Here is a 12,982-nt window from a genome sequence, read left to right as displayed (position 1 = left end):
GTGCCCCTATTTCTACAAACCAAGGTCATGCAAGTATTCGATCAGTATTGCAGATCTTCATTCCAAGCTCCCCTGCTTCCCTGGGTGGTTTTGACACTTCAGAGCACCTTAAAGGCAATGTCACAGTGTATCATCGCACCGCTCCCTAAAGCTTAATAGTAGTTTTACTGAGGAGTTTTATGAAACTCCTGACTTTTTTATTATGCCCCTGTTGTGTATCTGTCACTCAGCTCCCTATGCAGGAGCACTGACAGCTCTGAAAGAAATGGTGGGAAAACTTCAGACATGTGGAATGAAAAGAAGGCCTTCAGAAACCAGCTTAGCATGTCCTCTGTGTGTGTGTGTGTGTGTGTGTGTGTGTGTGTGTGTGTGCGTGTGTGCGTGTGTGTGTGTGTGTGTGAGTGAGCGAGCAAGAGAGAGGGAGCGTGAAGAGGTGAAAAAACTACAACTTTTCTGTTTGTTTGTGGAACTTCTTTTAGGTCTTGAAAGTGCACGCTCGTGTTCTCACGGCAATAGAACTCTGCACAAACCAAGCAAGCAAGCGTGCAAGTTTTACTGTTAACAGTGCTTGTCACAATGGCGTGTGTTTGTCTGTATTCCCCGTGGCAAGCTGCCAGCTCCTGTTGGACCTGGCATCTGTCATGGCGCTAGCAGGTTGCAGAGGCATGCCAGGGCCCACCTGGGTCTGTGTGTACCTGAGTAGATTTGGGCGACACCTGCGGCAGGAGAGCGGGTGAGGACTGGGATGTCGGTTTGAATTCCCCCTCTCATTACTCCACACTGCATCCACCCTCTTGCTGGTGCAGGAAAATGTGCAGGGGGTGAGGACTGATACTGTAGTGACATACTTAGTAAGTAGTAGTACTAGAAGTAGGAAACACCTTGAAGTAGAAGTACAGAAATAAGCTGTGGTGTGGAATTAAAAACATGTAGAACATTTAACAAGTTTAAACAAGTATTTAAAACATACTGAAGAGATATGAGATGGTAGAACAGAGGGGAACAGGCACAGCAAGACTTTGTTTTTTAATGCATGTTTGTAGTGTGTGTGTGTGTTTATTTGGACTGATCTGTTCTTGGTTTGTCTCAATTCTTGGTTGATTTAAGGGAATGTTGATGGTTTTGGGGGGGTGTTGTCAGATTAAGTAATCACTTCTGCCCACTCCTTTTCAGACATGAAATACTTAAATTATACACTGACTATGTCAGTATATGTCTGGTGTTGTTTTATTTACTTATACTTTAAATGTTCCCCTTTTTGAAATCAAGATCTAAACAAACATAAAACAGACAAAAGCTACCCAGTTAGAATAATGGGGGGATTTTAATTTCTTTTTTGCACCACTTTTCTGCTTACCACTACTTTTCTAATGTTCAGAAAGCCACCACAAAGTCTGCAAATACAAATATTGCCAAAACACAAGCAGGGCTGCACAAACACAATCACAGCACCACAGTATAGGGCTATATACGTGTGTGTTTGTGTGTGTCAGAGATAAGCTATTGTTTACCTGAATTTGTCTCTGTTATCAGCTGCTTCGCCAGGTGTTTGCGCAACAGGTCAAAGTTCACTTAAGAAACAACAGGCCTGCTGAGAGAAGTGTGTGTGTGTGTGTGTTTGTGTATAGGCAGTGCATGGTACATATTTGTGGCTTTCTGCCAGCAAGCGCGTGTCTGTGTGTGTGTGTGTGTTTATGCAATCGCTCTGTTTGTACAGGTACAGGAGTACTTGTGTGTGCGTGCAAAGGTGTGTGTTTGTGTGTGTCTAGGGGGTGTAACCCGTCCCTCAGGGAGCCAATGAAAGAAACTGGTGGAGCAAAAACCTCAGGTCTGCCCCCCCTCCCTCTCTCTCCAACCCCCCGCCTCGTTACCTCCTCTATCCCGGCTGTCAGGTAGTGGCAGCGCAGCAAAACAAAGCGAACCGCGGTCAGATGCGAGCGTCCGCCTTCTCCACTAATGAGGGAGTGTTGCCTTGTACCGATGAGTGTGTGCAAGTGTTTGCGTGCACCCGCTAACCCGTCATTCACTATGCCTGTTCTCAAACTTCTTTCAGATCCCGGCTCCGTCAGAACTCAGGTGAGCTGCTGCTGCTGTGCGTGTGTGTGTGCGTCCGTGTTGATGTGTATACTGTCTGTCTGTGTGTGCCATTCGCCTTCTCTCCAAAGCTTTGCTGCACTTTGAAGACTGCTCTCTCCTGCAGCTATTTGCCAAGGAGACTCCAATTGACTTTACTTGCTGCAGCTTTCCTGACGCCAGAAACGAGAATGTTTTTTTTTGCAGATTTAAGCCTGAGTTGTGTCTGCTGCTTCTGTGTACTTCATTGCTACAGTGCTCAAAAGTTAAACCAAGCAGGACATTAGACTGGGCTTACAGCAGTTATGTCAATAACTGTGGCTTAAACTGCACTGTGCAGGTAGGAATACAGCACAGTCATCAGCAAAAACATGAACGTGGGGTTAATTTGAAAACAGCTCCCACTGCTCCGGGTATATTTCTCTGGTGCTGTATGACTAATGAGAGGTGTTCTCTGTGCAGAAAAAAAGTGCTAAGCACATTCGAAATGCATGATCCAAACTTTTAAAACTTTGACAAAATGCTCCTATGCAGTGTACACAAAAAGTATGCATGAATACAGTGTGTTGTCTTGTTGTGATACAAATAATATTAGGTTTATTTTGGGTGAAAACACTGTACATCATCATCTGCAAAAAATATCTGTATTTGCCCATAAAAATCACACCGGTGTTAGTGCTCTCTGCACCTTTGATATATTTCTGCTGCAGCGGGACACACAGTAGTTTGCCTGTGGTACCAGTCCATGCGATATGGGTTTTAATATGTTATGTCCATGCCAGGCTCACTGCATGTGGCCTGTATAGGGGAGATAGCAGGCTGGGGTAAAATATTAATTCTGCATGTGCAGCAGTGGAGAGGTATATTCATAGCATTAGGGCTGTGTATCCAACATATTCACCTCACTGAGTGGAGCTAATAATTGATTCAGTAGGTTACAAGGAAGTAGATGGTGATGTAGGTTGCACTGACTTTGGATGACTAGAGATGTTTAAGATATTCACTTATACTGGGGCAGTGAATTATGCACTAGTGATGGAGAAAGTGATCAATGAACTTGTCATTAATGGGAAAAAAGTTCCAAACATTTGCGTCTAAATGTGCGTGTGTTTGTTCATGAACATGCCTGCATGTGCCTGTTTCAGTGTGTAACTCTGTGTGTGTGTTTTTTCAGCGCAAAGATCGAGATCCAGGTGAGAAATTCAGAGCACAGTACCACACCAGACATCCTTCACATGGCACACAGCTTTTTTTCCGACACTTTTGTTTATTTTTTTCTCACTGGCAATTTTTATGTGCAGAGAAACCTCTGTTCCTAAGACAAATTACCAGAATTTGGAATGTAATGCCACTTTTGAGATACACTAATATTGTAAAGCTACACGCTGCAAGTATTACCTGATGTCAGCTTTGAAAGCATCACTTTTTCCCTGGAAAACATAAAGACTAGCCAGTAAATTTTTTATGTCTAATATATTTTCTAGATGATTCTCACCTAACCCAACTATCTAAATGGCTTAACTTTAAGATAAACACCTATTTTCATCACTGATTAATTATTAATTGTTGAATCTATATAATACAAAAGGTCCTCAAAAATCCAAAAAGCCACAGGTGACATCTTCACATTGCTTTCTTCTATCTGAATAACAGGACAAAACAAAACTGTATTTGATTTTTAATGACATTAAACAGAAAAGGCACTCTGTTTCCTGCTTCCTTGAGGAGTTTATTAATAGACATTTTGTTCAGCATTTAACATTTGTTTACAGCTTTTTCATTATAATTACAGTAGGATCTCTAATCCCTCTTTTGTAATAGTGGTACTGTAAATGACGTGTTATCGTTAAATGTGCATTACACACATTCAATTTAATTATTTTTTCTTCTGGTTTCAACCCCTCCTGCACACACACGACATGAACAAGATAAACCAGGAAAAAGTCCCTCTCTCACGTTGATAGTCAAGACTGGCAAAAGCTTTGCATGAGTTCCTCCTGGCATGCCATCATAGTTGTTTTCCCTGGTATGAGAGGTAATCTGGCTCAGTGACAGAGGAAGGTGTACCTGGTAGTTTTTAACTGATTTTATCATTGTAGCTGGGACTCGGTACATGAACCTTTAAAGCATGCACAAAACTATATCTCACATCCAGATTGATTTAACTTGATCACATTTATACCTGGTGTTAATGTGTCTTCAACAGCTGCATTGAGACTCAGATTCAGATCCAATTGCGCTATCCAGCTCAACCAAACTGTTGTAGACTGTAACTAACTGCTATGACAATATGGCAATAAAATGTACAGTTTTTTTAAATCTTGAAGCTTTTTGGGGGCAATATTAAACCGTAAACTACAAATTCTGTATGGCCTCTCGGGGATAATGGCCTAAATGAAATGCTAATATACTTTTGAAATAATTTACAATACTGACACTGTAAAATAACAGTAGGAGGCTGGCAAAAAAAATTCACGGGAAAATGTGTTACAGTGCAGCCGTTACCTACCAATTGTGTCGCCATAGCATCATAAGTGGCTCAATCATGATATGAATTACCAGGTTTTGCTTGTATATTTTAAGCAGACCAAATGAAAGCAGACACTCATCTTGACTTCATCCACAAGTATCTTTAATATGCAAAAGCTTTCTTCTTTCTGCCCACGTAGTTGTTGTTTGTGGACTGAATACGCAATTGTATTTGTGATCAGTTGGTCACATGCATCCCTGAGCACCGAAGGTTTTGGCGATTGGATCACAATCTGTCCTCAGTGTGTTTCGGGCACATTTACACCCGTACTTTCATGTGCTCAAGCAGTGCCCGATTCCAATCAGATCACCCAAAATACATTTTAATGCAAGGTATTCAGGTATTCTATGACTACACATATAAACAGTTTAAGTCGGATAAAATCAAAATCAGAGTGCATTAAATAGCATGTTACTGGCTGCGTACAGTAAATGCAGTAAAGCCGTTGTCTTTCTGCCTCTGTCCTTCTGTGGCTTTCTGTCTCTCAATCTTTCTCCAATTGAATATGAATAACATGCAGCATCCTTTGTACTGTGTGTGTGTGAGTGTGTGTGTGCTTACACCACACTGAGGGCCTTTAATCTCTCATAAACCTGGCTTCAACACTCATTTTTCCACCCCTCCATCCATTATGCTGCAGAAAATCATTTCTGACTGAAGACGCATTAAAATCAATAGGCATTTGATTGCCCCAGCCTTCGGCTTTTCATAATATTTCGACGCTGCTCCCTTTGTCTGTTTTCAAAGGTGCACTAACACTTGGCTTGTCCTTGTGTGGATAGGAATGCAATTCATGCCCCCGAGACTCAATTCTCCATGGCCCTGTGTCTTTAGAAGTCCTATTCAGGCGAGCTAGCACATGTCAGGCTGCCAGCCTCGCTGCTACAGCACTGGAACAGACCCTGAAAGAGAAGCAAGCCAGATATAGATGTATTAGCTTTCAATACAATGTTGTTGACATTTCTATTATTTGCCTTAAGCTTTGCCCTTTTCTTTATGCTCTCACTTGAATTTCTCTTCCTCTTATTGTATTGCTGCGCAACGCTATCGCCGCACAATGCAGAGAGAGATATGCACATTTCATTTGGCACATGAGATATGAACTTGGGATCTGTTTGGCATGGGTGGGTGTTTTAATTCAATTTCAGTGATTTCTCGGGGAATAATGGATCAAAGCGGGCCATTGTGCAAAATCAAATAGTGCTGACTGAGGTCATTCCAACAAACAAATTCGGCCTGATTAAAATGCCCTTCTTTAAGTGCCAGTGCAAACACTTACTGCTTTGTAATATATTACCTGTGGTGTAGTGTGCTTCAATTACTGTTTGTGCTGGTATTATAGCAGGTAAAGAAAAGACATGCATATAATGAACTTGAATGCCTACTAGCAATGCCTTAATTAAAAAAAAAGACAATATATGAATGAAATTAAAATGAGTATTTTATCAAATCAAACTTGGAGTATTTTATTAACATTTCTGTTTACATACAGTTGTGTGTACTCAGATAAAGTCACCCTAGCATGTCAGTTATCATGTCAGAACATGGAAAAATGAAACCACTGAATCTGCTTGTGCCAGTTTGCTTCTTTGCATCAAAATAATTTTCAAAGTTTTCCACTCCTGGCAAACTTGTTCAACCGTGAAAACACAGTCCCCCTCATTCATTTCATTAACCACCTTTTTGAAAAGATTGCCTTCGAGATATTGACACATAACCATGAACTTGTTAATATCGAACTTGCCTGAAAATGTGGGTTTTTCTTTTGGGCTTGCATTTCTACCACAGCCTTTCAAACAGTTCGCAAGTTAGTTTATGTACAATGTATCCATGACAACGCACAGAGAAAATGCTTTATTTGGAAAAAGGCCTAATTTGCAATATCCAAGTGGAATATGCTGTTTACATGGCTTTCTTTAAACTCAGAATGTTGTAATGTTTGCAATAGTAGTGGAATATTAGCCTGCAAGTGAGCATAATGACTGTAGCCAAGAAAAAGGAGGGAAACGGTGACAGAAACTCCAAAGACAATACCATTACCTTGCATAGTATTTGGAAAAACTTTTCCTTTAAATTTGTATTATAAAAGGTGATTCAGACCAGTTTTCAAACACAAAATTGTCCTTATAAATTCCCCCAGGAGGCCAGAATACATCGTGCAGCAGTCAACAGCGTCCACTCTCAAACTCACTCCTGCTTATCGTTTTATATCTCTGAGCTTGATAACCAGCCATGCACCACACTGCACCCTTGCTTATCTGTAATATGATAATGGGTCCAAATGATTTACAAGGGCAGTACACTGGTTGACAAGGGGTGTGTTTGAGTATGCGTGTGTACACATTTATACTCCTTCTCATTACCACCTATAACAGGGCCATGAATAGTTTAGTAGGGCAAAGATGCACTTTTAGAATGACAAACATGCCCTTTTAGGCCGGAGGTCACTGCTCTCGCATGCATATACGCACACAGACAGGCTCATATGCTGGGCATTCAGTGGCGTAGGTTTTATTTCAACATTGATGGTTACGAAACGTTGGGATTAAATATAAAGTATTGTATCATTAAAGGAAAATGTTTTTTTTTCGTGTGGTTTAGATTTGTTAGACAATGTTTTAGGTCCAGTGAACACTGACGAGGGAGATTTGTTTGAAGCCCCTCTGCAAAAAGTATGCAGGAGCTAACTGTATCCCTCTCACAGGTCTGCCCAAGATGCTGGTAATCAGGAACTACTTTGGCGTGCCGAGCCCAACGTCTGGTCCAGCACTCAGCATCCAGACGGGTGACATCATCGAATTAATCTGCGCCGACCTACACAGCCCCTGGTGGCAGGTGAGAGGTTGCACTCCCTTAATCACATGTTTCACAACACTAAAAAATAGATGTATTGTATTTAAACCTCTCATTTCCTCCACTGTCGGACCTTCTAACCCTCAGAGTGACCTCATATTCTGTAAGAGGGTTTGAATGATGTATCAGTCAGTCAGTTCTGCATTTTTTATTATAAATCAGCATGCTCCATTTTTTATTAAATGGATTTTGCACTAATGTTCTGTGTGTCAACTTCTGCATCAGTTAAAGATATGTTTAATGACACACATTATCTCTGGGTCATTCTTATGTTGCAGCAACATTTTTGCCTCCTGCTCTGAAAAAAGCAAAGATTTGTGGTGGTACTGATCCCAGATAACCAGTAATCAAAATCACTATATAAAGCTTGAGGGCATTAGGTGATCATTGAGCAAGCAAGAACTCTTGCACAAAAACACCAAGAGCTGCCGTGATGCAGGTGACCAAGTGGAAAGGTGTTCTTTTATATTCCCTCCACTCCAAACACCCTCAAACAGAAGAGCAAAAAAAAAAACCCTCAAAATGGCCTAGAGACCAGAGTTTCTGTCTGCTAAAATCTGCTAACATGAAGGATCAGAATGTCCTGAGTGTGCATTTCCTCACCTCTCTTAAGCCCTCAGAAAGGGCGTCGTCACGCTCTGAATGGCCCAGAGGGGAAAAGCACCAAGCTGCTCTTAGTTCTCACTGATGAGTCAGTTCCAACACCCTGTGCAACAGGTGATCTGAATAACCCTCTAATCAATTCATGGGGAACTGTGACATACATCTAAAGTGAATTAGGAAAAGGGAAATAATAGCAAGTACAAAAAATAGGTTTTTACATTATTTTGATCGTAGAAACGTTCTTAATAATTTGCCTTAACAGAGTGGTACTTGAAAAGTGTGACAAACTCATTAAAAACATAATAGATAATAAAAAAAATGAAATTAGTAAATTAAATTAAAAAATATAATTAAATTAGTAAAAATGTATGCTCACTTTACTCCTTCCTTTTTTGGAAGGCAAGAAACTACTAAGTAAGGGAGTGTAAAATGACCTCAGGGGCACAAAATTTTGAAAATGGCCAAAAAAAAGAACAAAAACAACAAAACAATCATTTCTCCTAATATATATATATATATATATATATATATATATATATATATATATATATATATATATATAATCACATGTTTTTTTTTTAATTTAATGGCTTTGTACTGGGGACATAGTAAAATAGTAAATTTGAGCAAAAAAAGTTCAATAAAATAAAAAATAAAAATCTCAGCGTATACACAATGTAAAATATTGTGTGTTTTTGTGATAAAGGAGATTTTAATCAGTTTAACCCACTTGTTATTTTTTTAAACACATTTTAAAGAAAATATGAGGAAGTATTTATGGGGAAAGAAATGCTGCATAACCCATCTGTGACTTGTCCCAGTCAAAGTAGAATTCCAGTTGTATACTTGGCTAAATGTAGCAAGTAGCTAAATGTAATTTGGACTATTCTTGCTAATGAGCTGCAAGTAAAAGTCAAATTCTCAGTAACATGTGTACGCCTACAGACAATTATACACACATCAGCACACCTCTTATAAGGGAGCAGAACTCCCACACTCTGGAAACGTTTGTTAGTTTTATGCAAGCAATTACTTTGATGTGGCAACACGTGTGATTCAAACCTCACTGGAGGAGGAAAGATAAGCCTTTTTTTTTTTTTTAAAAATTTGATGCATTGTAGTGCAGAAGTCACTTACTGTGTGTGTGTGTGTGTGTGTGTGTGTGTATGTGTTTCTGAGGCTGAATCAAAGTCATCATCATAATTTTAATGGGATTTTGCCTGAGGCCTGAAAAGGGCATTGTATTGACATGAACTGCTGTATGATTGTATTATAATCAGACATGTAGTGAGGAAACCAACAAATCTACTTAATACAAAACAGATAAAATAGATAAAGAATTCAATTAACCTTGTGTAAAAGCTTAACTAGAGGCAGCTACAGCCCCACAGTCAACAAACATTCAATATCTATCACCTTTGTAGCCAGCAGACCATAATCATTTCTGTTCTGGGGATGCGTGAAAAAATGGAATCGATCACAGTAATTTCATTTCATTCACCAGCAGCCATCTGTTTACTCTGTCAATGTTACCAGCTATAATCATTATCACACTGTTAGCGAGGATGCAGCAGAAAGCAAAGCTTTTCCACAAGAGCTGATTAAATGTCCTGAGGTGGTAGGGATGTGAAAGGTGACCACCGCAAAACCATCAAAATTGGCTTACGTGGTAGTGTGCTACCTGTGCCTCTCATTCCCAGAGGGCAAAAATAAGGAAGGTCTCAGAGCCCCTAATTAACTCCTAGAATCCCTCAAAACGTCACAATCGGTTCTTCTAATAACAGTCAACAGGTAGCTGATGTATAGCCTTCTGGTGCTACAGCTGCTGCTGTAGTTATAGTTCTGCAAACTGTACACTAAATATAAACAAAATAATGTATTAAAACTTCAATTTGACTGGCAGCATCCTTTCGCCAGGTCTTTTGATACATCCAGTTAACAATGAGCTTTGCTGTTTTATAATCAGACATGTAATGATGAAACCCTCAAATCTCACACTAGTACCTAATACAAACAAAACAATAGCTAAAGAAATCAATTAACCCTAATTATTTGCAAAAATGCACTTGTATAAGATCAGAGATAAAAACAAAAAAAAATTTATGTAATGCTTATCCGTCTTTTTATTTTATTTTTAATTTGTATTATTATTATTGTGTAGGAAAAGTGACTATGGACCATGTAAAGTAAAAACAATTCAGCAACAGCGGCATATTTTCTGAGTACAAAGACAAAGATTGCACATATTCTGCAGCTTCCTGTGTATTTGTGCAGTTCATATACATGCTGCAGTTACAGATGCTTTTCTGAGGCTCATTTTCTTTTCAGCTATGAAATCCATGACTGGATTATTGCCCCATATAAATCCAATATTTTGTCAGTGCACAGAAGAAAAAAAACAGCATCATCAACCCCCAGCTTCTGAGTCAGTCAGAAGAAGAAAAAGATAACTACACTACAGACTCCCTATTTACACGGACCCAGTGTTGTTAAATCAAGGCACTGAGCTGAAAGAGGCATCACCATGGGAGGAATAAGGAACTCGTCCTCTTTCCTTCTTCCTGCCAGCCATTATTTCAACAATGGTTAACTGGGGCTGTAAATTTACACCGCTCTGTGTTGCAAGCTAATTGTTTCTGAATTATGGAGACACAGCCAGCCAGATGTACATAACGCAATTATCTCTCTGTGGTTTCAGGGCAAAATCCTGACGACGAAAGAAGTTGGCTTCTTTCCAAGCGACGCTGTGAAGCCTTGCCCATGTGTAAGCAGTATTTCCTTCTAGTCGCTATGTTAGGGCCTGTTGTAGCAGCTCCTGTTTGGCTGCATGACATTTACTGGCAGTCTGGTGATGTGAAGATGGTTTGGGAGACACTTGGCATGACAAGAAAAATATCACATGGGTTTTTTATGTTTTACTGTCTAATTTACTTTATCAATAACAAGCAAAGAAGAAAATAATACACATAAGAGGCAAGCATACTTTATGTTGTAGAGACTAAACTGGAAAACCGAGAGAGAAGAATAATAGCGTGTATTGTCTTCACCGACTTAACTGTGTATTAAGTGCTTGTTTGTGTTCTATCCCCCCACTGCTGGATTGTCATGTTCCATTTGATAAAATGTAATTCACACTATGTCCAGCTGCTTCAGGTATATGAGCTGTCCTGTAGATAAGAAAATGTTATCGTCATGTCTACACTTTTGAGATAAGAAGAGCATTAAGTTGTTTTATAGGGGTTGTAAGCTGTAAAAGCGCCCGTTTTTACAGACGGGCAAAACATCAGCTTGGAGACAGCACTAAGGAACTGGCGTCAAGTACTTTACTGTAGTGTTGTATTTTGTTTGGATGAGTGCAAACTTCATGAAAATAACAACAACAAATGTTGACTTTTGCTCTTTGCTCCAGGTCCCGAAGCCCGTTGATTACTCCTCTCAAGCTTGGTAGGTTCACAAAACATCTGTCTCAGTCTGAATGTATAACATAAAGAAGTCTGAGGTCAAAACACAGCAAATGCAGATGCACATCTATTGTGTGTGGAGGATCGGATCTCACAAACCAGCTACAGGCTTATGATTAGTGTTCATTTATTTCGATTTCACAAACGTATCAAAGCAATTTTTATATTTAGTATTTTTACTTAGAAATAAACAAACATACTTACTGTAATTAAAATATTTACTCAAACTACTACTTTACAATTAAAAATAGTTATTGTCATAAAAAAACTCTCTTTTCTCTAAATGAATAATTGAACCAGTCAAAAAATGTTCCATATCCAACCAAAATAATTTTATACATATGCCATTATTAAATAGATGACAGATAGTTTTAGTTTTGTAATATCAAAGCAATTACTCTTTGGAAATAAAGCAAATAAAACAGCTACCACGCAAACTGTAGAGGACAGTATATACTAATCAATATTTTTTTTCATGCATTTCTGTTGTGTTGTAGGTTTGCAGGGCCCATGGAGAGGCTTCAAGCAGAGGCCGAACTCATCAACAGGGTGAACAGCACCTACCTGGTCCGCCATCGCAGCAGAGAGTACACAGAGTACGCCATCAGTATAAAGTAAGTCTGACATGTCGATCACGTCTTTCAAGAGCCTCATAATACAGAAATTGTTGGTTTACCCACCTCTGATTACAACTAGATTCTTGGATTTTATTCATTTAGATGAATGAAAATGGCTCTTACATAATAATAGACAATTTGCCCTCATCATAGGAGCGTCCCTTAAATGTTATATCTGTATTTAATCCTTTGAAACCTGGAGTGACATCAGTTTCCTTCTGCTGCTTTCATACAGCAAATATTTTAATCTTTGTACCCTGAGCAAACTACTGCAGTTTCTTTTCAAAACATGGGGAAAGGGGATTGAGCACCATAGTAAGAAATTGCAAGAAAGTGGAGGATTAAGAAAATTATTTTTAATGAGCTAGGGAAAGTGTTTTGAGAGAAAAGGAAAAAAAGGCTTAATTCTATCAATAATTATTGTAATTATATATTTAAATTATGCTAAATAATTATTGTAATGCTTGAAGTACTTTTCAAATGTATGTATTTATTTATTTTTATTACTAATTCTCATGTAATCCTCCTGTCTTTTTGCTCAGGTTTCAAAGGGTTAAAAATAACAATAGACATTGTGGCAACAAAAATAAACTTATATATTAAATTTACTTATTACTTTACTTATTAAACTTATTTACCTTTTTATTGACTTGCAATAGCTGCCTGTCTTGGGTTTGGCTATAAACAGTCATCAGATCTTATTGTTTCTCCATAACATGACAGTTTTTCTGTGTTTGTGCAGCTTCTCTGTCTGCTAGATTCATCAGATGCCTTTAGCCAAACTTTGCAGGAAGATGTGCTATGAGATTGTGGTTAACCACAGTGATGTGTGTGAAACTGACCAA

At 38.9% G+C, this 12,982-nt stretch overlaps 1 protein-coding gene across 2 annotated transcripts in view; it reads left to right on the top strand.

The window, feature by feature from the left end:
* Nucleotides 1–12,982, top strand: part of vav3a (vav guanine nucleotide exchange factor 3a) — a 107,794-nt gene that overhangs the window by 78,126 nt on the left and 16,686 nt on the right. For both annotated transcript variants that reach the window (XM_088071675.1, XM_042510017.2), the window contains exons 18-23: nucleotides 2,054–2,076; nucleotides 3,248–3,266; nucleotides 7,308–7,438; nucleotides 10,758–10,823; nucleotides 11,469–11,503; nucleotides 12,018–12,134. In XM_088071675.1, coding sequence (XP_087927801.1) covers nucleotides 2,054–2,076; nucleotides 3,248–3,266; nucleotides 7,308–7,438; nucleotides 10,758–10,823; nucleotides 11,469–11,503; nucleotides 12,018–12,134 — 391 coding nt within the window. The remainder of the gene's footprint in view (nucleotides 1–2,053; nucleotides 2,077–3,247; nucleotides 3,267–7,307; nucleotides 7,439–10,757; nucleotides 10,824–11,468; nucleotides 11,504–12,017; nucleotides 12,135–12,982) is intronic.

Source organism: Plectropomus leopardus, chromosome 21, assembly GCF_026936395.1.
Source record: "Plectropomus leopardus strain MGB_pleo_1.0 chromosome 21, ASM2693639v1, whole genome shotgun sequence".
Lineage (NCBI taxonomy): Eukaryota > Metazoa > Chordata > Actinopteri > Perciformes > Serranidae > Plectropomus > Plectropomus leopardus.
This window is presented reverse-complemented; position numbering and strand designations above follow the sequence as displayed.